At 35.8% G+C, this 25799-nt stretch overlaps 1 protein-coding gene across 33 annotated transcripts in view; it reads left to right on the top strand.

The window, feature by feature from the left end:
• Positions 1–25799, top strand: part of MIPOL1 (mirror-image polydactyly 1) — a 308128-nt gene that overhangs the window by 217564 nt on the left and 64765 nt on the right. For 30 of the 33 annotated variants that reach the window (XR_014810636.1, XR_014810633.1, XR_014810632.1 and 27 more), the window contains one exon: positions 20488–20718. Coding sequence is in view for 11 of the 33 variants with exons in the window: in XM_021099138.2 (XP_020954797.1) it covers positions 20488–20718 (231 nt within the window). In the remaining 22 variants the exon portion in view is untranslated. Of the gene's footprint in view, positions 1–20487; positions 20827–20955; positions 22266–25799 lie in introns of those variants that run through there. The other 3 variants (XR_014810642.1, XR_014810631.1, XR_014810635.1) reach the window with 2 other exon arrangements.

Genomic DNA, 25799 nt, shown 5'->3' with positions numbered 1-25799 from the left:
AACTACTGCGATAGCATCTTAAAAAATTTCTCTGTGGCCAGTTTTGTTCTCTTCGATTCATTCCCTGCTCTGATTTCCCTCCTAAAGTCTTTCAAGAATAGCCCTCCATTCCCACAAGATAATATCATCATTTTTATTTTTTACGGCTCTTCATGATGTCCCTCATGACTGCCTCTTCAGCTTCATCTTTGCCATTTCCCTGCCATTTACTGGAAGCCCCATCCACACCAAACTGCTTACTGTTGCCCATAGGCTCTCCTTTTTTCTCACCAGTATGATTTTGCTTACACTTTTAGAAATTATTCTCTTGTAGATAATCTACTACCAGTGCTCCCGTCATGACGCAGCGCAAACAAATCCGACTAAGAACCATGAGGTTGTGGGTTCGATCCCTGGCCTCACTCAGTGGGTTAAGGATCCGGTGTTGCAACTGTGGTGTATGTAGGTTGCAGACATGGCTTGAATATGGTATTGCTGTGGTTGTGGTGCAGGCCGGCAGCTGTAGCTCCAATTAGACCCCTGGCCTGGGGACCTCCACATGCCACGGGTTCGACTCTAAAAAGACTAAATAAGTAAATAAATAACCTACTACCATCTTCACCTCCCATTCGTCAAATTAGATGTGTCTCCACTCTGCTTGTATTATAATTATCTGTCTTCTCAACTGCACTCTGAATTTCAGGCCAGATATAGTCTTTTTATTCAGTTTATACCACTTAATCTAGTAGTATGTTTGTATATTATAGGCACTAGGTATTTATGAAATGCATATACTGTTAGAAATTGTCTTAGTCGTAAAAACTACGTTTTAAAAATTTTAAATATGTTTCATTGTGTTATCAGTGATATCTTTAATAGCTCCAATTTGGTAAGTTCATGTTTACCAAATTGGATTTAATCCCTATTATGTCATTTTCTCATTGAAATAATCATTTGCTATATTCTGTTTTGCAGTTGTTTCAATAAATTACAAAAAAGTAATATATGCTGACAGTATTATTGCAGAAGCCCTGTCTCATTAAAATCATGTAGATGAAAATATAGATTTCTTCTATTTTATATTAATATTGGTAGCTTTTTATTTATGAATTTATCATACGCATAGCAGGAACAAAGTGAATAAAATAAATAAACAAGACCAGCTTTCAGTCCTTTACCCATCCAAATCAGTCTTCTTTTATATCTTTTCCTAGTTGAATCTCCCTTTCAATTAGCAGATACTTTCTTGAGTAGTGAACAAGACAAATACATATTCCCCAACCTAAATAAATATAGCTAAATGATATTTGTCCATGTATAGTCCCCAAGTGAAGAACCAATTAGTTACGCCCATGTTTATGCTTGTATTATGGATAAGTTCTATACATACCCACAGTAGGAACTTATTAAATAAAATGCAAGCATGTTGCAGCTATGAATTTTTCAGATAAGGGAAATACAATCTTGCTTATTGAAAGGAGCCTAACATTCTTTGTTATAGTAAGCTTAGCAGCAGTACATCTTGTCCTAATCTGTATTTCAGTCCAAAGCTTGCCAAATACTGGACTGTAAGGCCAATAAAAATTTCCATGCTAGATCATTTAACTGTCAGTTTGTTGGGTTGGTTGGTTGGTTTGTTGGGTTGGTTGGTTGGTTTGTTTTGATGATTTACTTGCTTCAAAGAGATCTAGAAGTTATATTTGTCACTTCCCCAAGTAAACCTTTCATAGGCAGTGATAACCAGAATCTAGATGGATATTGAAGTACTAAAAAATCCAGTGTTTATAATTTCAGACCTTTTCTTATTATCAAAATATTTCAATTCATCCTAATGTTTTTTCTTATCAAATCTTTTGGAAAATAAGCATGGATATATGAAAACTCACTTTACAGCTTACTTTGAAGGAATTGTTTTTACAATTGAATTGTTTCTTAAAATTGTAACCAATATTCTTTTTGGTATTTGCATAATATTCAAATATACTTTCACTATTAAAAAGAATCATAGCATTTATACATTATGTTGACAGAAAATTTATTCTAAAGATACACATAATATAAAAAGAGGAGTCATCATGAAAATGTAAAATTTGAAATAAAGCATTCGTTTTAAAAAACAAAGAATTGGGGGAATTCCTATTGTGGCACAGCCAAAACAAATCTGACTAGTTCCACGATGATGTGGGTTTGGTCCCTGGCCTTGCTTAGTGGGTTGGGGATCCAGCATTGCCATGAGCTTTGGTGGGGATCGCAGACGTGGCTCAGATCCCGCATTGCTATCTATCGTAGAAGCAGCTGTAGCTATGATCCAACCCTAAGCCTGGGAAACTTCCACGTGCTGCATGTGCGGCCCTAAAAAGCAAAAACAAAACAAAACAACAACAAAAAAAAACTGGTATCTGAGAGTCTTAACCTAGAGTAGAAAATAGGTGAGAGATAGGAGCCTTTGGTCTAGGGCTGTAGTTTAGGTCTCCAGAAAGGGACCTCACCTACCTGGTGGGTCTTTGCTAAATAAAGCTGAATAAATGTCATTCTCAAAGTTCCAGAAGAATAGGGATATTGGTCTTTTTCACTTATTGCTCTTTTCATTGTGCCTTGACTGTGTCAAGCACAAAGTAGATGTTCTGTAATTACATGAGCAGTTGATTACCTTGCAACATGAGTTAATGACCCCCATATTTTTAATCTATTCCAGCGAAGTTTTTGTGACCATTTAAAATTGAGGTCCTAGACATGTACCTTGTCAACCTACCCCCAGTGCTGGTCTAACCTGGGTTCCTGGCCAGATTTTGAAAAGTAGGGAAATAGCATTATATCACATAACATTTCTGATGTCAAAATCAATATAGACATGTCTTCAAAAGATATAAACCAAAAATACTAATTTAAGAACACACATATTCTGTGCCATCTTTCCAAACTTTGATATACTGATGTTAACAATGTACAAAATAAAACTCCTTTTACTCAGCCATTAAAAGGAAAGAAATAATGGCATTTGCAGCAACATGGATGGACCTAAAAATTATCATGCTAAGTGAAGTCAGTCAGACACTGAGACAGCAACATCAAATGCTATCACTTACATGTGGAATCTAAAAAAAAAAGGACACAATGATCTTCTTTGTAGAGCAGATACTGATTCATAGACTTCAAAAAACTTATGGTTTCCAAATGAGACAGGTTGGTTGGTGGGGGGATGCACTGAGGGTTTGAGATGGTAATGCTATAAAATTTGGTTGTGATGATCACTGTACAACTATAAATGTAATAAAATTCATTGAGTAATAAAAATTGCCAAAAAAATTAAAAAATAAAGTTGGAGTATGGTACTTTGCTTTCTCAAAGCACCATATTATTAAGTAACTCTTAGAAAGGAATTTAGGAAAAATTCAAGAACCTTGCCTTCAATAGCAGTTGGGCCATCAGTAATATCTTAAAAATTAACTTCATATGTCATTGATAGTGGGAGGCTATTTCTCTTCTGTACACTAGCTGTGTCAGGCAAAAAAATGTATAAACATTCCTTTCAGACCACCACAAAGTAAAATAAACCAGATCATCCCAAAATTATGAAATCCAATGTTTCCACCTCAAATCTGGCACATTTGTAATATTTTCCCTTTCTGAAAACTTTAAACTTTAAACTTTTACCCTTTTTTCTTTATTTTCAATTTTAACCCTTTTGATGTAGGATGCATCTTGAAGGGTCATTAATTCAGTGCAATGCTTTGAGTTTCCAGGTCTTACTTGATATTTAGGAAGATAATTTGTGGCTTTCTACAGTTAGGCTATTAATAGTCATACTCCATAAGTCAGTATTTAGAGTAAATTTAGTGTTAAACTTTTAGACCAGTATGCATGCCAGAATAAAAAAGAAATGCGTTAACTTCCTTAAAATCTGTAAAAACTAAATAAGTGAGAATTTTTTAAAAAATCAGCCTTATTTTTAGAAGGAGTTTAAGCAATTATCAAGTATTCTAATAAGATTTGTCTGAAGAGATTTATTCCAGATTAAAAAAAAAAAAAAGCGGTCGCTTTTTATTGTGCCCAGCCAGGAGTTAGCATATGAAACAAAGGGGCCTAAAAATTCAGAAACTAAAAAAGATCAAGATGTATAACCTAATCTTTATTGTGTTGAATAGAAAGCAAAAATCCATATATCCTCTGATTTTTACAGAAGCAACAGAAACTTTGCTTATGACAGCAGCTGTATAATGGGTTTTGAATAAGGCTGGTGTAGTGTTTAGTACAGTGGAGGGGCTGGGTTGTTTTATCCTTTAAGTTGGCATTTTACCAAGGAGAGAAGTTTGGTGGTTTGTTTTTCCCTTTTATGTTTAAGTTATGGAATACTGATTAAAATGAGCATTGTTTTCATATTCTCATTTTGTATTTTTCTGAGCAAGCCACTCAGGAAAATGAAATCTTGATGCTTTTACACCTACACACTATATTGCTGAGCAAATTATTTATGGAAGGGAAGGCAAGATAAAGTTGCTTTTAAGAGTCTTTTAACATATCAGTTTGATAACTAGCAAAACACCTCTACTGCCATTAAATATTTACCAAGACTTGGCTTTGGGCAGGGGGGCAGTTTGGCGCAACAAATTTGACTCTGTGCAATGCCATTGATTAGCTATCAGAAGGACATAGTTAATAAATAACTTTGGGTATTACAGAGCACTCTACATTCTTGTCAAATATTTTCTCTGAAGATGACCTAAAAAAAGTCAGTTAACAACCAGCATTCACCCAGCAATGATTGCACAAGCACAACTCTGAACGAAATAAAGGCCAGGCAGATCAGTTGAGCAGTAAGTACTTAGGCAATCTTTCCTAGTGACTGTTGTCATTGCTGCTGGACTTTAGAACTGAACATGTTTACATTTAATTAGAAAGGACACACAGTTTACAGCACAGTAGCTATCAATATCGGATCAGAATTGATTTCCGCTTTCTCCCCAGTGATTGCTTCCTTCGAGCTAATTAAAAAAGGCATATAACCAAAATGACTCACATAAATTTTAAAGCAAAGTAAACAGTATTTCCTGGAGACCAAAACAAAAGTAAATGACATTCATTCTGATTATTAGCTATGTTTTTTGAAAGAATTCTGATGCCTGTAAATGTGATATAAGGCATGTTTTAGTGTTATCAGACTGCTGATAAACCAAGTATTCCCTTCTGAAGAAACCTGAATGAATGCCTTACTGAGTTCTTTAGCTCTCAAAGAAACAATAACCTTACTTTTATCTTTATAATCCCTAAAACATGTAGATAAAGCAGTCTGTAGCTTGGGCTGAATTTATTCACGTCTTCAATTTTCACATTATACAGAGAAACTGCTTAAAAATATAACAAAATATTTAACCAATTTATTTCCTTTTAAATAAGATTTATAGAGCACATGTATAATTGGCTTAAATTAGGAATCATTCTGATGTGTGAATAACATTTTTCTATAATTACTATAGCCCAAATCATCAATAAAATTATGATAAAAGATAATTTCTTATAACTCTCCACTATAAAGAAACCTGCTTTAATTTCCACAAACTGACATTTGTTGGTGAATACACTGACTTATGGTAAAAAGAATTTTAAAATCAGAAATAAAGGAAATAGGAGAGATGTAGAGGTTGCCCCAGGAGAATTATGTTACATACAGCTGTCCTCCTTCCTTAGGTATGCATCTTCCATGCAGTCCCACCTTTAGAGTGAAGGCCATGAAGAGGTAAGGAAATATGGAATGATTCAGATTAGAGGCAGGGCTTAAGAAACAGTAATTAATCAACTGACAAATATTAATTCTTCCAGGCGCTAAAGGTAAAGTAGGGGCAAAACCTCTATATAATCAGATGTTTTTATCTGTTTTAATTACTGTTGTGTCCCAAGCATTTAACGTGTACTTGATGCTGTATATGATTAGTTGCTCAATAAATATTTATTGAATGAATGACTCCTTTCAAAGATTATTTCACTGTAAGCAAATGTTCACTCTGCCACCAGAGGGGCGTCCTGTAGCACTTGTTTCTAGTATTCGGGGGAAACTGCTGAAATCCACAATGGTGCCATAGTAATGAGAGTCAATTTAAAATTCCCCTCCAGAAGAGAGTAATTCATTAGAGTTATTTTTGCTTACATTTCCTTCTTTCACTTCCTTTTCAAATCTTAGGCTTTTTATTACTCTTTGTGTCCACAAAGCAACCAACCTGAAAGTCACATCAGTTAACTACATATCCAGTACTACATATCCATAACTTATATTCTGCAGGGTACATACCAATCACAGAGATTCTAGTCAGCCATCAAAACATTAAAAAAAAAATTAAGAACCACGTGAAGCAGGCCTATGGAACCAGTAATTAATCAGTTCCACAAATATTATTAAGTTCTTTTCTGGGCACTAGAGATCAAATGGTGAAAAAAAATTGCTTAACATCTATCCAGTTGAAAGGTGAGAGCACTAAAGGAACACGTGAGAGGATCACCTAATCTGACACCAGGTCAAATTTCTTAAAGAAATTTATGTCCATGCTGAGATCAAAAGGATGAGTAGAGGCTAGTTAAGTAAAAGAAGATAAAGTTAGTGTTCTAAGGGATATGAAAGTTGTTCATCCTGGCTGGACTATAGAGATAAATAGGGGAATAATGAGAAATTAGCTGGAAAGAGATGCATGTGTAAATGATGCTTAAGGAGTTTGGACTTTATCTTCAGAGCAGTGAGGAGTCACTGAAGGATTTTAATCCAGGTAGTTATACATTCATATTTGTGCTTCAGAAAACTCACTTGAGACAAGGAACAAGTGAAGACTATTGCAGTAATCCACTTAAATAGTAGCAGGCATTCTAAATTACGATAATAGTAATGGGGCTAGAAAGAAATACTAGAAAGATGCAAGAGAGATTTAAGTTTAAGGCAAAAGGATTGATAGATTGTGTGGTGAGAAATAGATGTCAAGGATGCTGCATAAGTTTTGAGTTTGAACACTGAGTAAAAAGTAGTGCCCAGTGAGAAGGGAGGGAAAGAAAGGGCTGGTTTATAGAAGGATTAAAACAAGATCATGAATTTAGTTTTAGACGTATTGAATTGTAGGTCCTTGCAGGATGGTCAATTGGAGATGTCCACTAGGTGGATGTGTAGATCTGGTGCTCAGGATAGAAATCTGAGGTAGAGAGAAAAACTTCAGAGTTAGGAGTCATGAGCAATCTCATGGTTGAGTGAAGCCATAGGATGGGTTAAATCAAGGGAGAGTGGCTAAAATGAGAAGAAATAGTAATATACAGAAGCATTGGGAAGCATCAAAAAATATTTTTAATGAAGCAGAAAACCAGAAGTGTATTTTCATAGATAGCATGGAAAGAAGACATTTCCAGAAAGAACTGGCTTCCAATAGGTCAAATAACAGAAAGATTGAAAAATGGGGGTTCCTATCCAGGCGCAGCAGAAATGAATCCGACTGGGAACCATGAGGTTGCAGGTTCAATCCCTGGCCTTGCTCAGTGGGTTAAGGATCCAGCGTTGCCAAGAGCTGTGGGATAGGTTGTAGATGCGGCTCGGGTCCTGAATTGCTGTGGCTGTGATGTAGGCCAGCAGCTGTAGCTCTGATTAGACGCCTAGCCTGGGAACCTCCATATGCTGTGGGTGCAGCCCTAAAAAGCCAAAAAAAAAAAATAAAAGGATTGAAAAATGTCTTTCATACTGAACAACAAGATTATTGGAGCAGTTGTACATAGAGCAGATGGCAGAACCTCAAATAGAAGTTGAGGTGAAATAAGCATAGACAGTCTTTTTCTAAATGAGATGATCCCAAACTAGATCCAAGGGAAATCCCATCTTTTAGACCAGACTCAAAAATCTTTAGAACTTAGAAAACTGATAGAATACAAAACAAAAAATCTTCGTAGTAGAATATCAGGCCCAAGTAAAGAAATAAAAGGTGAGTTCTAGAACTTTATTGTATTTTCTACATTTAAGTCTCAGTAGGAGTTCCCATCATGGCTCAGTGGAAACAAACCTGACTAGTATCCATAAGGATGCAGGTTTGATTCCTGACCTCACTCAGTGGGTTAAGGATCCAGCATGGCTGTGAGCTGTGGTGTAGGTCGCAGACGCAGCTCGGATCTGGCATTGCTGTGGCTGTGATGTAGGCCAGTGGCTATAGCTCTGATTCAGTCCCTAACCTGGGGACCTCTATGTGCCACTGGCGAGGCCCTAAAAAGACCAAAAGAAGGGGGGAAAAAAAAAAAAGGCCTCAGTATAGTTCCGTGTTCTCTTCAAATTCCACACAGAGGAGCAAGTTGAGTCTTAGCAATTAGAGGCTGTTTGTTGTGTAAGGTAATGAAGATACAGGAGTTCCCGTCGTGGCGCAGTGGTTAACGAATCCGACTAGGAACCATGAGGTTGCGGGTTCGGTCCCTGCCCTTGCTCAGTGGGTTAACGATCCGGCGTTGCCGTGAGCTGTGGTGTAGGTTGCAGACGCGGCTCGGATCCCGCGTTGCTGTGGCTCTGGCGTAGGCCGGTGGCTACAGCTCCAATTCAACCCCTGGCCTGGGAACCTCCATATGCCGCGGGAGCGGCCCAAGAAATAGCAACAACAACAACAAAAGACAAAAAAAGACAAAAAAAAAAGATACACAAAACACCCCCTAGCCAGACCAGAGCAATTTTTAAAAAAAGCAAATTTTTAAATTCTCCTTTCTTAATCATGGACTTGGAGAAGAGACTTGTGGCTGCCTTCAGTAGCTTCTCATTTGCCTCAGGAGAAGAACCAGAATCCAACCACTTGTTCACTAGTATGAACACTGGTTGTAACTGGGCTTCATTGAGCTCATCAGCTATCCTTTCTCTTATAAGGCCTTAGCTCATGCTCATCCCTGGGCCTAAAATTCTTCCTTCTAATTAATACCTACTCATACCTTTAAATTTCAACTCAAGAGTCACATCCTTTCCTTTATAGCACTTACAAAAATTTGAAATATGTGTTTAGTCACTGCTCTGGCTTTAGCAAAATGCCCTGCACACAGAGTTATTCATTTATGTGAAGAAGGGAAGCAGGGCCTGATGTGTGACAATGCAGCCACCCAATTCCAAGTAAAGCAAAGCACATGCTTTCCAACATGTGTGTACTGACTGATCCTTATTCAGCAATTCAGTTAACCAAATAACTATTCAGCAACAACTATGTATCAAGTACTGTTCATTTGTAATGGTCTCATAAAATGAATTTACTTAAACTTCAATAGCTGAGATCAGCATCAGTATTTATCCTAAGCTTTATGTAATGTGAAATAAAACTATATATGTAATACACTTTTCCTAGGGGAGTCACTTGGAATCATTAATAAAATTGAAAAATATTTAACCTATGTTAAGAGCAGTTGTTTATTTGCTGTTTTTACATTTTTAATAAAATAATTTATGCATGCAGATAATGTCAGGCAGAGTTTTCAAGAGGTAAGCAAAATACTCAGCCATTTGCTAAGAAATTGGCTAGTGGGGGTGTGTGCCAAGCCCCTCAAGTCTTTTTGTGTAAAAATGACCCTTTTGCAGGTAACACTCTTCCTTTCTGACTGTTCTTAGATGAAGTACCCCATCTCAGTAGAATTAGGATAACAAAATATGATACCTGACATTTAACTGAGCCTCAGCACTGTGAGATCACTATGTCTAGAGGTGACTAAGTCCAGCCTTCTGCACTGTGCAGGGATTTCTTCTACACTATTTCTAACAGCTTGTTATCTAGTGTCTACATAACTATGATATCTGATCACAGGTAGGCTTATCCTACCTGATAAGCCTTCCTGTACAGGTGATTCAATTTTTCATCTATAACAGACAGAGCTGAATTCAGGTATGATTAGTTCTGATTTGGATATTATGCCACTGCTGGCCATGCTTGCCATTTTTTCTTTCTGTCACGTGTCACTTTTGATTCCTACTGAACTTATGGTTAGCCAGTCTTCATTACTACTCTGAGTGTGTATGTACTGGGGGGATGGGATTTAATAGGCTTTATTTATTAGAACAGTTTAGATTTACGGTAAAATTGAGTAGCACATTTTTACAATTAGTGAAACTGTATTAATACAGTGTCATTATCTGAAGTCCATAATTTACATTAAGGTTCACTTTTGTTTTGTTTTGTTTTGTTTTGTTTTCTAGGGCTGCACCCTTGGCATATGGAGGTTCCCAGGCTGGGGGTCGTATCTAAGTTGTAGCCACAAGCCTACACCACAGCTCACAGCAACGCTGGATCCTTAATCCACTGAGCAAGGCCAGGGATCAAACCTGAGTCCTCATAGATGCTAGGCAGATTCGTTTCTGCTGGTCCATGACAGGAACTCCAAGGTTCACTCTTTGTGTTACATACAGTTCTATGTATTTTAAAAAATGCAAAACATCATGTATCCACCGTTACAGTATCATACAGAATAGTTTCACAGCACTTAAAAAAACCCATGTGCTTTGCCTTTTTATCTCTCTCTGCCTCTCCCTGAACTCTTGGCAACTACTGATTTTTTTACTGTCTCTGTGGTTTTGCCTTTTCCACAGTGTCATACAGTTGGAATCATAAAGTATCTAGCCTTCCAGACTGGCTTCTTTCACTAAGTAATAATGCATTGAAAGTTCCTCCATGTATTTCCATGGCTTCATAACTCATTTGTTACCACTAAAGAATAGAATATTATACAATAGAGTATTTATACAATAGATAGAATATTATACAATATTATACAATAATAGAGTATTCTACAGTATTATACAATAATGGAATATTATACAATAGAATATTTTCTATGTATGGATATACCACAGTTGGTTTATATATTCACCTATTGAAAGATACTTTGGTTGCTTCCAGTATGGGGAAATTATTAATAAAGCTGCTGTTTATTATTTTTATTACTACTGGATAAACATTTAGGATCCTGTTCATTATATCATATGATAAGATTCTGTTTCACTTTGTAGGAAACCGCCAAACTGCCTTTCAAAGTAGTTGTACCATTTTGCATTCCTGCCACTAATAAACTAGAGTTCCTATTACTCCGCATTTTTACCAGAATTTCATGTTGCTACTTTTCTGGATTTAGCCATTCTAATAGATATAGCAACATCTCATTGTTTTAGTTTGCAATTCTCTGGCGGCATATGACATTGAGCTTCTTGTCATATGTTTATATGCCATCTCTATTTCTTCTTTGGTGATGTATCTGTTTAGATTTTTTTTGTCTATTTTCTAATTGAGTTGTTTATTTTCTTACTGTTGCATTTTAAGAGTCCTTTTTATATTTCACGTACTAGTCCTTTATCAGATAAGTGGTTTTTTTATTACTCAATGAATTTATTACATTTATAGTTGTACAATGATCATCACAATCCAATTTTATAGGATTTCCATCCCATACCCCCAGCGCATCCCCCCACCCCCCAAACTGTCTCCTTTGGAAACCATAAGTTTTTCAAAGTCTGTGAGTCAGTATCTGCTCTGCAAAGAAGTTCATTCTGTCCTTTTTTTAGATTTCACATGTCAGTGATAGCATTTGATGTTGGTGTCTCATTGACTGACTTCAATGAGAATTGATAATTGATAATTTCTAGGTCCATCCATGTTGCTAAAAATGCTGGTGTTTTGTTTCTTTTAATAGCTGAGTAATATTCCACTGTGCATATGTACCACATCTTCTAAATCCACTCTTCTGTCGATGGACATTTAGGTTGTTTCCATGTCTTGGCTATTGCAAATGGTGCTGCAATGAACATTGGAGTACAGGTGTCTTTTTGAGTCATGGTTTTCTTTGGATAGATGCCCAGGAATGGGGTTGCTGGATCAAATGGTAGTCCTATTTTTAGTTTTCTGAGGAATCTCCATACCGTTTTCCACAGTGGTTGCACCAGCTTACAATCCCAACAGTCTTCCTAGTTGGATTCGTTTCCACTGCACCGCGACGGGAACTCCAATGTCAATATCTTGATAGTGCCAGTGTACTATAATTTTATAAAATGTTACTATTAGGGGAAAGTGGTAAAGGACACCTGCTGTATTATTTCTCATAACTGCTTGTGAATTTGCAATGATCTCAAAACAAAAAGGTTAATTTTTTAAGTATTCCTCAAAAATGGAATGAAATGGAGTATGGATGGGGTCAGCAGTGGAAAAATAGGGTTGCACATCAAGATAAGGAGAAAAGGAAGAGAAATAAAATTGGTGTGACTCTTCTATAATATAGAGCCCACCTATTTGAATGGAACATTTAAGCAACAGTGTTCAATAAATACTTTTTATCTGCCTCTTATGGAGAAACCACTGTTCTTGGCCCTAGAAGGAAGCAAAGAAGAGTAAAACATGATCCCTTTCTTCAGTAGCCTTAAGCTAAAATAGAGAAGATAAAACAAGTTTGCAGTTGTATACAGTATAAAGGAAAGTAGGAAGTGATGAATAAGGAATGTGGAAAGGACATGGGAGCTTAAAGGAAGGATATGGGGGTATGACCTCATGACCATTGTGGCAATTCATCTGGGTCTTAAAGTATAGCAATAGGGATAGGGAAAGAGAATAAGTGAAGGGACAGGGAAAGAGAATAAGTGGAGGCAACAGTGTGAGCAATACTTCAGAGTGAAAAGTATGAGGGTATTTTTTTAAAAAACAGTTTTCATTTCTATTTGTCTAAAATAAAATTTTGTTTTCCTTTTTTCTTTTTAGGTCCATACCCACAGCATATGGAATTTCCCAGGCTAGGGTTCCAATCAGAGCTGCAGCTGCCAGCCTACACCACAGCCACAGCAACGTGGGATCTAAGCCACAACTGCAGCCTACACCACAGCTCACAGCTTAACCCACTGAGCGAGGCCAAGGATCAAACCTTCATCCTCATGGATACTAGTCAGGTTCTTAATCCACTGAGCTACAACAGGAACTCGTAGAATAAATTTTTTTTTATAGAGTAGGCAGGAAGAAATCTTAAAAAAAAGGGTAGAGCAGAATTCTGGAGCACCCTGAATGTTAGACTAAAACTTAGAACATCAACCTAGAATTCTGAATCCAGGGAAATTATCCTCCAAAAGTGAAAGAGAAATAAAGACTTTCTTGGGCAAACCAAAACTGAGTGAATTTGTCACCAGTACACCTGTCTTGCAAGAAATGTTAAAAGTTCTTCAGAGAAAAGGCTATCACATTAGGTCAGAAACTCAGATCAAGTTAATTGATACAATAAACCAGGAAGTAAAGCCACAATCCTCTCAGAAATTGTGTACTTAAGACAACGTAACAAATACTTCTGCTTTCCATACTTGATTATTTTTATTCAGTAAAACAAGCCAGACCTGCCTCTTTATTTTTTTTCCGGAATGATTTAATAGTGTTATCAGTAAGTGATAAAGGTTAGGAAAACTAGTTTACTTCTCCCAATTCATGAAAAAACTGAACCAACAGGCAGTCATTTGTCATGAAAGTATTTATAAAATGTCTAATTATCCTATGAAATCTTACACAAAGTTAATTATAAATAATTTATTTTAAAAATTATGTAATATACGAATGCCTGTTTTTTGCCAGGTGTTGTGCTAGATATCTTCATATAGATCACCTCAATTTGTTATATGAACTCAGTGAGATTTTTCCCACTGTTATTAGAGTTGAGGAATTAATACTCAAAGGGGTAAAGTATTTTCCCCAAGGTCAGACAGAGTAAACAACAAGACTAAAATTTGAATCTCATTCCTCAGAGTCCAAATCTGACAACTTTTCATCTACCAAACTTGGCATTCTTGACATATTAAACTGGAAGGTTCCATAGAGAACAGACCTGTGGTTGCCAAGGGGGAGGTGGTAGGGAGTGGGATGGACGGGAAGTTTGGGGTGGTAGATGCAAACTATTACATTTAGAATGGATAAGCAGTGAGACCCTACTGTATAGCACTGGGAACTATGTCCAGTCTCTTGGGATAGAACATGATGGAAGAGAATATGAGAAAAAAATGTATATGTATGTATGGCTGGGTCACTTTGCTGTACAGCAGAAATTGGCAGAACATTGTAAATCAACTATAATTTTTAAATAATAATGATTAAAAGAAAAAAAGACTGGTTGATTCTTTGTTGTGGGCTGTGTCCTTTGCCGTGTGGCTTGTTTAGCAGCATCTCTGATCTCTACCCACTAAATGCAAGTAGCATCCCCATCTCCAGCTGTAACAGTGAAAAATGTCTCCAAATGTTACAGAATTACTCCAAGAACTATTGGTCTATACTGTCACATCTTATGTCTAACTTTTTAACCCAAGAACACTTATTCAATTAAAATAAACAATATATAGAACACATGAATGATTGAACAATTATTTTAAATAAACTAAGCATAAATAGAAAAGTAAGTACGTAGTATGGGATGGTGAGTAAAGTTATCTCATGGAAGGACTTAAGAAACAGTTGATCATGGAGACAAGAAGCCAGGAAAAGTAGCATCAAAACTTGATATAAATGAGAGTTCCCATCGTGGCTCAGTGGAAACGAATCTGACTGGCATCCCTGATGATGCAGGTTTGATCCCTGGCCTTGCTCAGTGGGTTAAGGATCCGGCATTGCCCTGAGCTGTTGTGTAGGTCGCAGACACAGCTCAGATCTGGCATTGCTATGGTTGTGGCATAGGCCAGCAGCAACAGCTCTGATTCGACTCCTAGTCTAGGAACTTCCATATGCCATGGGTGCAGCCCTAAAAAGAAAAAGAAAAAAAAAATTGGTATAAATGGAAAAGTACTGGTTGTAAGAATAAGATAAATTCATGTATGACACTACAGTTGAGAGAGAGTTCAAAAAGCGGGTTAACAGACAAATTGAGGAGAATATAAATATCTAAATAAAACATAAAAGTGGGTCATAAACCTGAAAATTCAAAGATATTTTAAGCTGAGTCAATATAGAGAGTCAGGGATGAGGAAAATAGTTAGGACCACAGACATGAGGAAACAGACCCGGAGACTTTTAAATATACTTTTAAATATTACTTTCTATAGTAAATTAGAAAATTTAATACATTAAGAGTTACATAATTTCAAAACTGGAAGGGTGAATTGAATTTTTTATATTAACCATGTTTCCTTCATGATAAATAGAGATGTATTTCTGAGAGTGATTTAATAGTTTTTCTGCTGTTATTTTATCTTTTATTCTTACTATAACTTAAAATATTTTTCTATACAATGTCCTTTAGGTGCCATTAAATTGTAATGCTGTTTCCATACAGAAAAAATGCATCTGAAAATCAGTAGCTTTGGAAAGAGGTTAATTGTGATATTACTCTGAAGAAAGCTAAACAGCATGGCCCTTTTTGTAAGTTTAGGGAAGATTTTTCTGAGGGAAGAAAAAAACGACACTAAAACAAAAATGTTCTTCAATAGTTATAGATTTATACATGCTGGAAATATATCCTCTCTACTTCACCTTTATTCCTATAAGAAACTTTCCCTAAATTATAACATTTTGACTTATTGAAGTTCTTAAGGTATGCATTCTTCCCATAAAATAAAATTGTCCTGGAGTTCCCGTCGTGGCGCAGTGGTTAACGAATCTGACTAGGAACCATGAGGTTGTGGGTTCGGTCCCTGCCCTTGCTCAGTGGGTTAAAGATCCGGCGTTGCCGTGAGCTCTGGTGTAGGTTGCAGACGCGGCTCGGATCCCCTGTTGCTGTGGCTCTGGTGTAGGCTGGTGGCTACAGCTCCAATTAGACCCCTAGCCTGGGAATCTCCATGTGCTGCGGGAGCGGCCCAAGAAATAGCAAAAAAAAGACAAAAAAAAAATTGTCCTAAGTAATATGACAATATGTTGGAATTGGGAAGTAAATCAGAAAATGAAACTGGGGAAAAAAAAAAAACTATGAAGTGTTATAAAGTACTAAGAAGCAGAAGGGTAAGGTCTATAAGACAGAATAACAAAGAAGGAACAACAAAATTTAGATTGATGAGCTATAAAAGGTTTATCTAAAAAGCAATAGTTATGCTGAGACCTAAAGGATGAGTAGGAGTTGGTCACGTAAAAGCATGGAAGGTAAGGCATTCCATACAAATCCTTCAAGCGGGAAAAACTTGATGTTCCCAAGAAGTGGAATGTCTGCTAAAAGGTGGTAGATAGAGAGGCCAAATAATAGAGGGCTTTGTAACCTATGGCAAGTAGAGGAGTGTTCCAGCCTAGGGATAAGACTATGGTATGGGTTCAGATTCTGGCTTTGCCAGGGGTGTAAAATCAATTAAATTACTTACCTCTCTTTGTTTCAATTTCTTCATCAGTTAAAAAGGTAATATTAATAGGACTTCCTTCGTAAGTTGTTAGGTTTAGCGAGTGAAAATATATAATTTGCTATTATTTTTGAGATTTATTCTGAGTGCATTGAGGTGCTGTTGCCTCATTTATCTCATTTATCTTTTTTGTTTGTTTGTTCTTGGCCATACTTGTGGAAGATCCCGGGCTAGAGATCAAACCTGTGCCAAAGTTGCAAACCTGCACCACAGCCACAGCAATGTTGGATCCTTAACCCACTGTGCTGCGAGGGAACTTCCTTACTTACCTTTTTAAGAGATTGCTCCCAGTCACAGATCCATCTGAGAAAAAAATTAAAATCTATAATATAAATTTTCAAGAAAGAAAAAAAGATTAAATGATAGAAACTAGTAAATAATGAATGATTAGGGGATTAAATTGGGATAGCATTGATTTTAATAATGGTATAGTTTTAAAAGCTGTCATTGATTCTTACTATTTAATTGCTTATAATATACTGGATAGTGTTTTAGATATCATAGACAGATGCAGAATTCTCAAACTAAACTGACATACTTTGAGTTTTAAATGAGGAGCGTGTATGTAAAATTTAAATATAAAGGAATAAGTCTGTTTTCCAAGTCCATGACTTTCTTTTCTATAGAGATGTTCATTTTATTAGATTCCAGTTATAAGTGATATCATATGGTATTTGTCTTTGTCTTTCTGGCTCATTTCACTCAGTATGAGATTCTCTAGTTCCATCCATGTTGCTGCAAATGGCATTATGCCATTCTTTTTTATGGCTGAATAGTATTCCATTGTGTATATATACCACATCTTCCAAATCCAATCATCTGTTGATGGACATTTGGGTTGTTTCCATGTCCTGGCTATTGTGAATAGTGCTGCAATGAACATGCGGGTGCACGTGTCTCTTTTAAGTAGAGTTTTTTCCGGATATATGCCCAAGAGTGGGATTGTGGGATCATGTGGGAGTTCTATGTATAGATTTCTAAGGTATCTCCAAACTGTTCTCCATAGTGGCTGTACCAGTTGACATTCCCACCAACAGTGCAGGAGGGTTCCCTTTTCTCCACAGCCCCTCCAGCACTTGTTATTTGTGGATTTATTAATGATGACCATTCTGACTGGTGTGAGGTGGTATCTCATGGTAGTTTTGATTTGCATTTCTCTTATGATCAGCGATGTTGAGCATTTTCTCATGTGTTTGCTGGCCATCTGTGTATCTTCCTTGGAGAACAGTCTATTCAGGTCTTTTGCCCATTTTTCCATTGATTGATTGGCTTTTTTGCTGTTGGGTTGTATAAGTTGCTTATATATTCTAGAGATTAAGCCCTTGTCTGTTGGATCATTTGAAACTATTTTCTCCCATTGGACTTGGAAAACAGACTTGTGGCTGCCTGATGGGAAAGGGAGGGAGTAGGAGGGATCGGGAGCTTGGGCTTATCAGACACAACTTAGAATAGATTTTCAAGGAGATCCTGCTGAGTAGCATTGAGAACTATGTCTAGATACTCATGTTGCAACAGAGCAAAGGGTGCGGGAAAAAAAATGTAATGTGTACATGTAAGGATAATTTGATCCCCTTGCTGTACAGTAGGAAAATAAAATAAAAACAATAAATAAATAAATACAAAGGAATAGAGTAGGCTAAGATTTTTTTAGGTAGGACCCAAAAAAGTACTGCCATTAATGGAACAATGATTAATTGGACTTCATTAAAACTAAGAACTTACATTCATCAAAAGACAACATTAAGAGAATAAAATATCACTGCACCCTATTAAAATGACTAAAGTTAAAAGGACTGGCAGTCCCAGTCTGAGGGTGTATGTAGAGGACCTGGAACACCATTGCTGATAGGAGTAGTAATTGGTATGACCACTCTGGGAACCTTTGCAGCATCTACTAAATCTGAACATACATGCACCCTGTGGAGAACTAATGCTCCAGAAATGAGTGCTTATGTCAGTTATATTTCAATAAAACTGGGGGGGGGGGAACAAACAAAAAAAGAAGTTCTTGGGTCCATCAAAAAACACATTCAAGGAGTTCCCGTCGTGGCGCAGTGGTTAACGAATCCGACTAGAAACCATGAGGTTGCGGGTTCGGTCCCTGCCCTTGCTCAGTGGGTTAACGATCCGGCGTTGCCGTGAGCTGTGGTGTAGGTTGCAGACGCGGCTCGGATCCCGCGTTGCTGTGGCTCTGGCGTAGGCCGGAGGCTACAGCTCCGATTCGACCCCTAGCCTGGGAACCTCCATATGCCGCGGGATATGAAATGAAATGGCAAAAAGAAATGGCAAAAAGACAAAAAATAAATAAATAAATAAATAAATAAAACTTAAAAAAAAAAAACGCATTCAAGAATTATTCATAGCACCAACAGTGGAAAGGTTAATTAAGTTGCTGTGTGTTTATGTAACAGAATACATCATAGAATTTTTAAAAAATGAATAATGCGCAACAGGATAAATTTCATAAACTATATTAAGCAAAATAAGTCAGACAAAAAGTTCAAAAACATGCAATATTAATCTTGATAGGTGTTGGATTACTGATTATTTTTGGAGAGTGGATCAACTGCGAGGAGTGGAGTCTTCAGTGTTCTGTATTTTGTTCTTTACATTTTGTCAAGCTAAATACTTGAGATTTGTGCAATTTTTGTAATTTAAAATGTATTTGACATTTAAGGATAATAAAGAACATACACTTTTTAAAGGTTTTTTTGTTCTGTTTGTTTTGTTTCTTTCTTTCTTACATCTTTGAAGTAGGCAAAGAGCAGACTGAAAGAAATTAAAGTTGGAAGAATGTAGAAAATATGAGAAGACAGAGAAAATAATGGGCAAATGCACAAGAGACAGGAGCCTTTAGGCATATGGATTGTTAGAACCAAGAATCAAATATGGGTTAGATGCATAACCTTAAAGAAAGGTTTTTTTTTTTTTTTGCTTTCTGCAAATCTGGCATTGTACACTATTCTTTCATATATAGCAATCACTTCACCACAGTTTAGCAGCATTCTCTCTTCTTAGGGACTAATTTTAATTCTTAAATGATTTCCTTTGGTATGCTAACTGTCCCTGTCTCAGGTCCTTCTTATTTCCATGTGACATCTCCAAACTGAGCACACTGGAGAGGCTTACGGGTTACTTAAGCAAAAAGGAGAAATTTAAAATTACTTTAGTTTGAACAGTTTTAAATGAAGTAGATATTAAATGACTAGATATTCAGCCAGAGTTAAAGTTCCTGACTAGCTCTTTGAAGCTTTAAGAATTATATTACTTTCTCTCAATATTATCAATCTGTATTATATAGTTAGGTAGTTTTACTTAAAGTCTCCCGTCGACATTTCTTTTGTATGCATATACTGAAATGATTTTATTTAATAAAAAAAGAACATCTCCTGTGTGGATTTTAAATTTCCCTTATTAAATATTTATATTTTCAAAATGTCTTTATTTAATTGAGTGAGGTGCTTGGTGCCATTTCAAAATAACCTCAGGTGGTAGGTGTAATGACATATCAAAGATTTGACCTTTAGCATTTTAGGATTCTATTTGTCTGCATTTTCTTCTGCATTCATTTAGTCTTAATTTATATGCTGTTTCTCTGTGTGACTTAATGAGCACATGTATTTGGCATAAGATTCATTAACAAAAAGAAAATATATCTGAATACATATTATTTCTGTGCCGCCTGAGTAGTGATTTTAACTTCATTTATATCTCAACTGTGACAAGTAGAAAATGCCCTGTATAAGGCTGATCAGTATTTGTACAAACCTCATTCATTCTCATTAAGTGTTCAGCCAAATAGACCCTGGATCTACTAAACTGATGCCTGTTCTCTTACTTCTCACTTCTTTGCAGTCAGCTTATTATATTCTTTTATTTACCTAGAGATACTTTATTTTGTAATTCTTTGCTATTACTTTTAAAGAAAATTGAATGTAATATTTACACTGATATAATTAACATCTTGCAGCAACTTTGTGTAGGCTTTGATAGCAAAGCTAATCATTTGTCTGGGTAGCTTTCAGCCTAAAAGCAGAGAAATGGATAATTATCAAGCGTAATATTGTCATACAAAAATTATTTTCATTTGCCCATTTAAGTATGTCTTTATTGATTTTTAGAAGTGGATGTTTCTAACTGGAGATTTTTGTCAAATAGTTATTGGTCAGTCAGCCTCCCTATTTATGTTTACATTATTTATTTTTATATTTTCTCAGTTTACACAAATCCTTATCCCAAGAAGAAAGTCTGAAGGATCAGTTTAACCATACCCTTAGTACCTATGAAGAAGCTTTGAAAAACAGAGAGAACATTGTTTCCATCACTCAACAACAAAATGACGAACTATCTATCCAACTGCAGCAAGCTCTGACAGATCGAGCAAACATGGAATTAGAGCTTCAGCACACCGTGGAGGCCTCCCGAGCAGCCAATGACAAAGTTCAGAAGTAAGTGAAATGACCTTGCATAATTTCAAAAGCATGAAACAAAAAAGAACAAAAGTGCTATCTTTTAGCAACTAAATCATATATTATTTATTATGCATACTGTTAATAGTTGAAGACAAAAGTAGATTGAGCCAGATGAACTTTTTTAGAGTGCCTGTCATATCCATATTTGGGGTCAAAAGTCATTTACTTGGGAATCACAGGTACTATTTAGGATAAACATCTTTATTTAATAAGTGATCTTCATGAGTTCATTCAGGCCATATGATTAAAATTGTTTCATGAGAAATAGGTAGTTATTAGCAATGGGAAGAGGCAGTCAAGTTGCCAGCTTTCCTCATTTAGCTTCACAATAATCCTGCTTGGGTTGAGATCATCTATGACCTTTCAGTCTGAGACCTCTAGCTCATAGAATCCAGGACAGTGAAATTAATTTTCTTATGTTCCTCTTCTGAAGAATTCAATACAGCTTTTCAAAGTATGTGATTATAGTTGTTTATTTTCAGTAATCTTTGTGTCTTTATTAAAGCTTCAGTAAAGCTGCATAATCATAAGTCTTTAATGATAGCCAGCAAAACATTAACATAACTTATCAAAGAAGTCATTTGTTAATTTATGGGACTCGAATACTCTAGCAAAATTTTCTAAGGCAGCTTTAATATAAAAGAACTTGTAATTTTAATTGAGTGCTTCTTTACTTATTAACAGCATTTTGTCATTCACACACATAATCACATTCAATTTCTAAGACATACTTTTTTCCTTAAGTTTTTTTCAGTTTTATAGTATGAAGAAGTTCTTACTTCTCACTACTTTTTATTGAAAATAAGTCATCTCAAGCATTCCCGCAGGATCCTTGAAATTATATTTTGATTAATAGCCCAAGATCAGGTAAATATATAATTGAGACTGTTTTAAACCAGATTAGGAATTATGCATATTAATCTTTATTATCAATGTATGTACCTTGAAACTTATGATTTATGGTATTATGTTTTTTATAGGTTTTTATAAAAGGAGTTCTCTTATAGCAGTTTAAAGATCCAGTATTGTCACTGCAATGGCCTGGGTTGCTGCTACGGCATGGGTTTGATCCCTGGCCCAGGAATTTCCATGTGCTGCAGGCACAGCCCCCCAAAAAATAATAATAAAAATTCTAAAATTAAAAAAAGTAAACATTAAATTTATATTCAGTCAGAAACTATATCAAGTTATTCACAATGTATATTAACATTCTACGAACACCAAGATATATATATATAGGTAGAGCTCATTTCATTGTAAACTATAGATCAGTAACTTTTGACAGTTAAGATCTGATTTAGCTCTATTTGCTTTAAGACTACAAATACTTAAAAATTTCAACTTTTTTTATATGTAATCCTTTAATTTCTCTACATAACTAAAACTCCCTAAAACAGTGTTTCCCAGAGAGCAATTAGATTTCTAAAAAAAAATATTTATAAATGTTGTCAACTTTTTTTTGTCTCATCAGCTATCAGTTTTATTTTGTGAAAGATATAACTTTACACCCCAAGAAATAAAAATAACATTTTCTCAGATAATACTTTAAATAAGTTTAACCTTTTGAAAAACTCACTATACTGTTCTTATTTTTCACATTTAACAACAGACAAATCAAGACTTTTTTCATGGAAATGGCATGGACAATCCATGGACAGAGTTTAAGTGCAACAATTAATGTCTTTTCTTAGAATTAAATGTTAAGTTTTAATTTAAATGTTAAATCTTTTATTCTGATTTCTGGCAGTCAGACCTAGATGAAAGATTACCAGTAATTGGGAGTTCCCATTGTGGCGCAGTGGTTAACGAATCCAACTAGGGACCATGGGGTTGCAGGTTCAATCCCTGCCCTTGCTCAGTGGGTTAAGAGTTCGGCATTGCTGTGAGCTGTGGTGTAGATTGCAGACGCGGCTTGGATCCCTTGTTGCTGTGGCTCTGGCATAGGCCGGTGGCTACAGCTCCGATTGGACCCCTAGCCTGGGAATCTCCATATGCCGTGAGAGCGGCCCTAGAAAAGGCAAAAAGACAAAAAATAAAATAAAATAAAGATTACCAGTAATTGCCTAAGTATTAAATTCAACACTCCACTTCTAATTATACTCTATTATAAAACTATATATGATCATGGTAAAATAAGATGCTTGTGTATCTTCAGCAGTATACCATGGTAATTTAAAAGCTCAGTCTCTGGATTCACAATGCATAAGTGTGTGAACTTAGACATTTTAAAACACTGTGCTGATGTGGACAATAGTATGTGGACAGTAATACTCCTATCTCCTAATGTTGTAAGAATTAGATGAGATTGTACATGTGATGCTTTGAGAGTAGTGTGTGTTGCATAGGCCCTCCTTCTCTTATTACTTCTCTCATATGCACTATCTCATTCCTCAGAAGGGCACTCACTACCTTCGAGGCTAAATGCCTTTATATACATTAATCTCTCTGCTTGGAGCCTTTTGCCCTTTCCCCTCATGATAAACATATTCATCCTATGAGATGCACTGCAGCATAGAAGATAGAGGCAAGCTTCGTCGTCAATCAGCCAGACCTATGTTTGAATCTCTGCTTTCTTGTTATCTCTGAGATTTAGGACAAATTTCTTATCCCCTAGAAGCAAAAGTTTTTCAGTTAAAATATTTAGACCATTGCCCAGGGCTTCACAGGGAAAGTTGATGTGGGAATAAACTGGATGTCATGTAAAAATGCCTAATTTAGTACCAGTTACTTTATTATAAGCATTGTATAAATTTTATCAGTAGTATCATCATATTCATCAAATTAGCAGGATTAGTTCAATTGCCTTTTCTCTACAAAATTTTCTTCAACTTTTTGGTTTGTTAAATCACTCTTTTCTGTGTGTTGTCATAGGTTTTTGTTTGTTTGTTTGTTTGTTTGTTTTGGTTAAAAATTTCTATCCTGAAAATAAAGCCCTCCCATTTTCCTGTCTCTCCTGTCTCCATGAAGAGTTCAGCAGTTTTAGCACTGCCCTTGTTCCCTCACTCTTTCTTATGATTCATATTCACTTTACCATCAGTCTCTATTATCTGTTGCCTGAGTATCTCCTGATTTCCTCGCCCTCTTCCCTAGTGAATTGTATTAGTTCAGGCCCTCGTCATTCCTCATGACTATTGAAATAATCATAAAACTAGTTTATCTGCCTCTAGCTCTCTCAAGTTTACCTTCCTCATGACCACCAGACTTAATTTTCTGAAACATAAATTCAGTTATATTACTTCCCTGTTTAACATCTTTCAGGGGCTCTTTGTCACCTGCAAGTTAAACAACTTAGCGTGATATAGGAGGCCTATCACTGGCCTTCTCCTACTGTTCTGGTATCATTTCCCTCCCATGACCCCTACCACAGTATCTCTGCTTGTGCTATTTCTTCTTAGAATATATTTCTCCCTTTTTACTGGCCAGGTTTTTGTTACTCCTTAAATTCCAGCCTAAATGTTGCCTCTGTGATGCTTTATTTTTTTCATTTTTTAATGCTTTCATAGTACTTAGTCCATACTTTTATTAGTGGTCTTAATCATCTAGGTGTTATAATTGTTTTTATGTCAGTATCCTATCGACTCTCTGCAAAATTACCCATCATTGAGCTTTTCTAAGACATAGACAGTGTTCTATTCATCTTTTTATTCCTGTTGCCTTACACAGATGCCTGCTGTAAAGTGGGCACTCCAAAAATGCTTCTAAGTTTATGAACTAGAAACAATTTAATAGTTTGCTAGAATAACAGAAAAAGGTAAAGACAGGTCAGGTCAGGAATACACAGGAAAATTTCAGATGTGCTTTGATCTGCTTTGGCTGTAGATAAAGTTTTTTTTATCCCAACCCAGTACCTAGAGCTTACCAGTTTCATAGAAAAGCATGGCCTCCCTCACTGGCATCCCCACTCCTTCTGCTCTCCTCAGAGTTAGGATCTCTTAGGGTTAGGGTTAGGGTTAGCTTTTAATCCTTGTTCTAACTACCAACTTTCACCAAGTTTAATTACATTTAAAAGACCTAAAATCTTCAGTAATAGGAGAAAGAGAGCATATACTGTTTCTAATCACTGTAAAATCTTAAATTTGTGTTTTGTTTTCTTTCAGGGTCAAATATTTTTCTTAAAGTGTTAAACCTATATGAGTATACTTGGAAAGAAAGTTGTGCAGAATTACCATCCATAAGTTAGCCAGTATTTATGGGCAGATGGTCACTTATAGGGCAAATGTAATAAATGCCAGATCTCATTGCCCAAAAATAGCTTCTTGGCACAGGTATCATAAAACCTAAAATTTAACCAATGGAAACCCATTCCTTGTATTAAGCATTACTCTCCTTATGTCTGTCTCTTTTAAAAATGTATATGTTTGTGAAAGAAGAGCACATAGTGACTTAGCTTTTAAATTGCTCTTTTACCCACCCTGGATGCACTTGGTTTCAGAGAGTTCTGAGGAGGCCAAAGAGCACAAGAACGTTGTTTAAAAACAAAAAACAAACAAACGAAAAAACCCCAACCTTCTCTGAGTAGTTTTGCTGAGGACCATTCATAATCCTCATTTAGTAAAGAGAAGACTGACGCACTAGTCCATTAAATGATGTTTTTATCACAAGAGATTTAAAAATCTTATCTTTGTGCTGTATTTTTCCATCTGCCTTTTCATCTACAGATAATGCTTCCTCTGGCCTAGAGAAGTTTTCCAAAGGAATTTTTAAAATATATTTTACTATATTTAACATGCCTAAGCTACAGATAGCTATTTAAAATAAAAGTATTTGTAACCAGGCTTATATGGTTAGATCTCTCAAAGACCTAGGTTTTACAATGAAATAACTTTTATCACAAATCTTTGCTCTGGGCCAGATTTACACCGATATTTTTCAAGTTCCCTTATAAACTATAACTATATAATGAATAGATTGGACAAAAAGATGTCGGAAAAAATATAAACTTCTAAACAAATATTTAAGAAAAAATTATCAACTATAACTTTCTATACTTTAAAAAATTGGTTACTTAAAATTTGCATAAATTCTAATTTTTAATTGCATAATTAAAATTTCAAAGA

This window comes from Sus scrofa, chromosome 7, assembly GCF_054392235.1.
Source record: "Sus scrofa isolate SSC_HxYL_T2T_F1_AM1 chromosome 7, Sscrofa_HxYL_maternal_Yorkshire_Landrace_v2.0, whole genome shotgun sequence".
Taxonomy (NCBI): domain Eukaryota; kingdom Metazoa; phylum Chordata; class Mammalia; order Artiodactyla; family Suidae; genus Sus; species Sus scrofa.
This window is presented reverse-complemented; position numbering and strand designations above follow the sequence as displayed.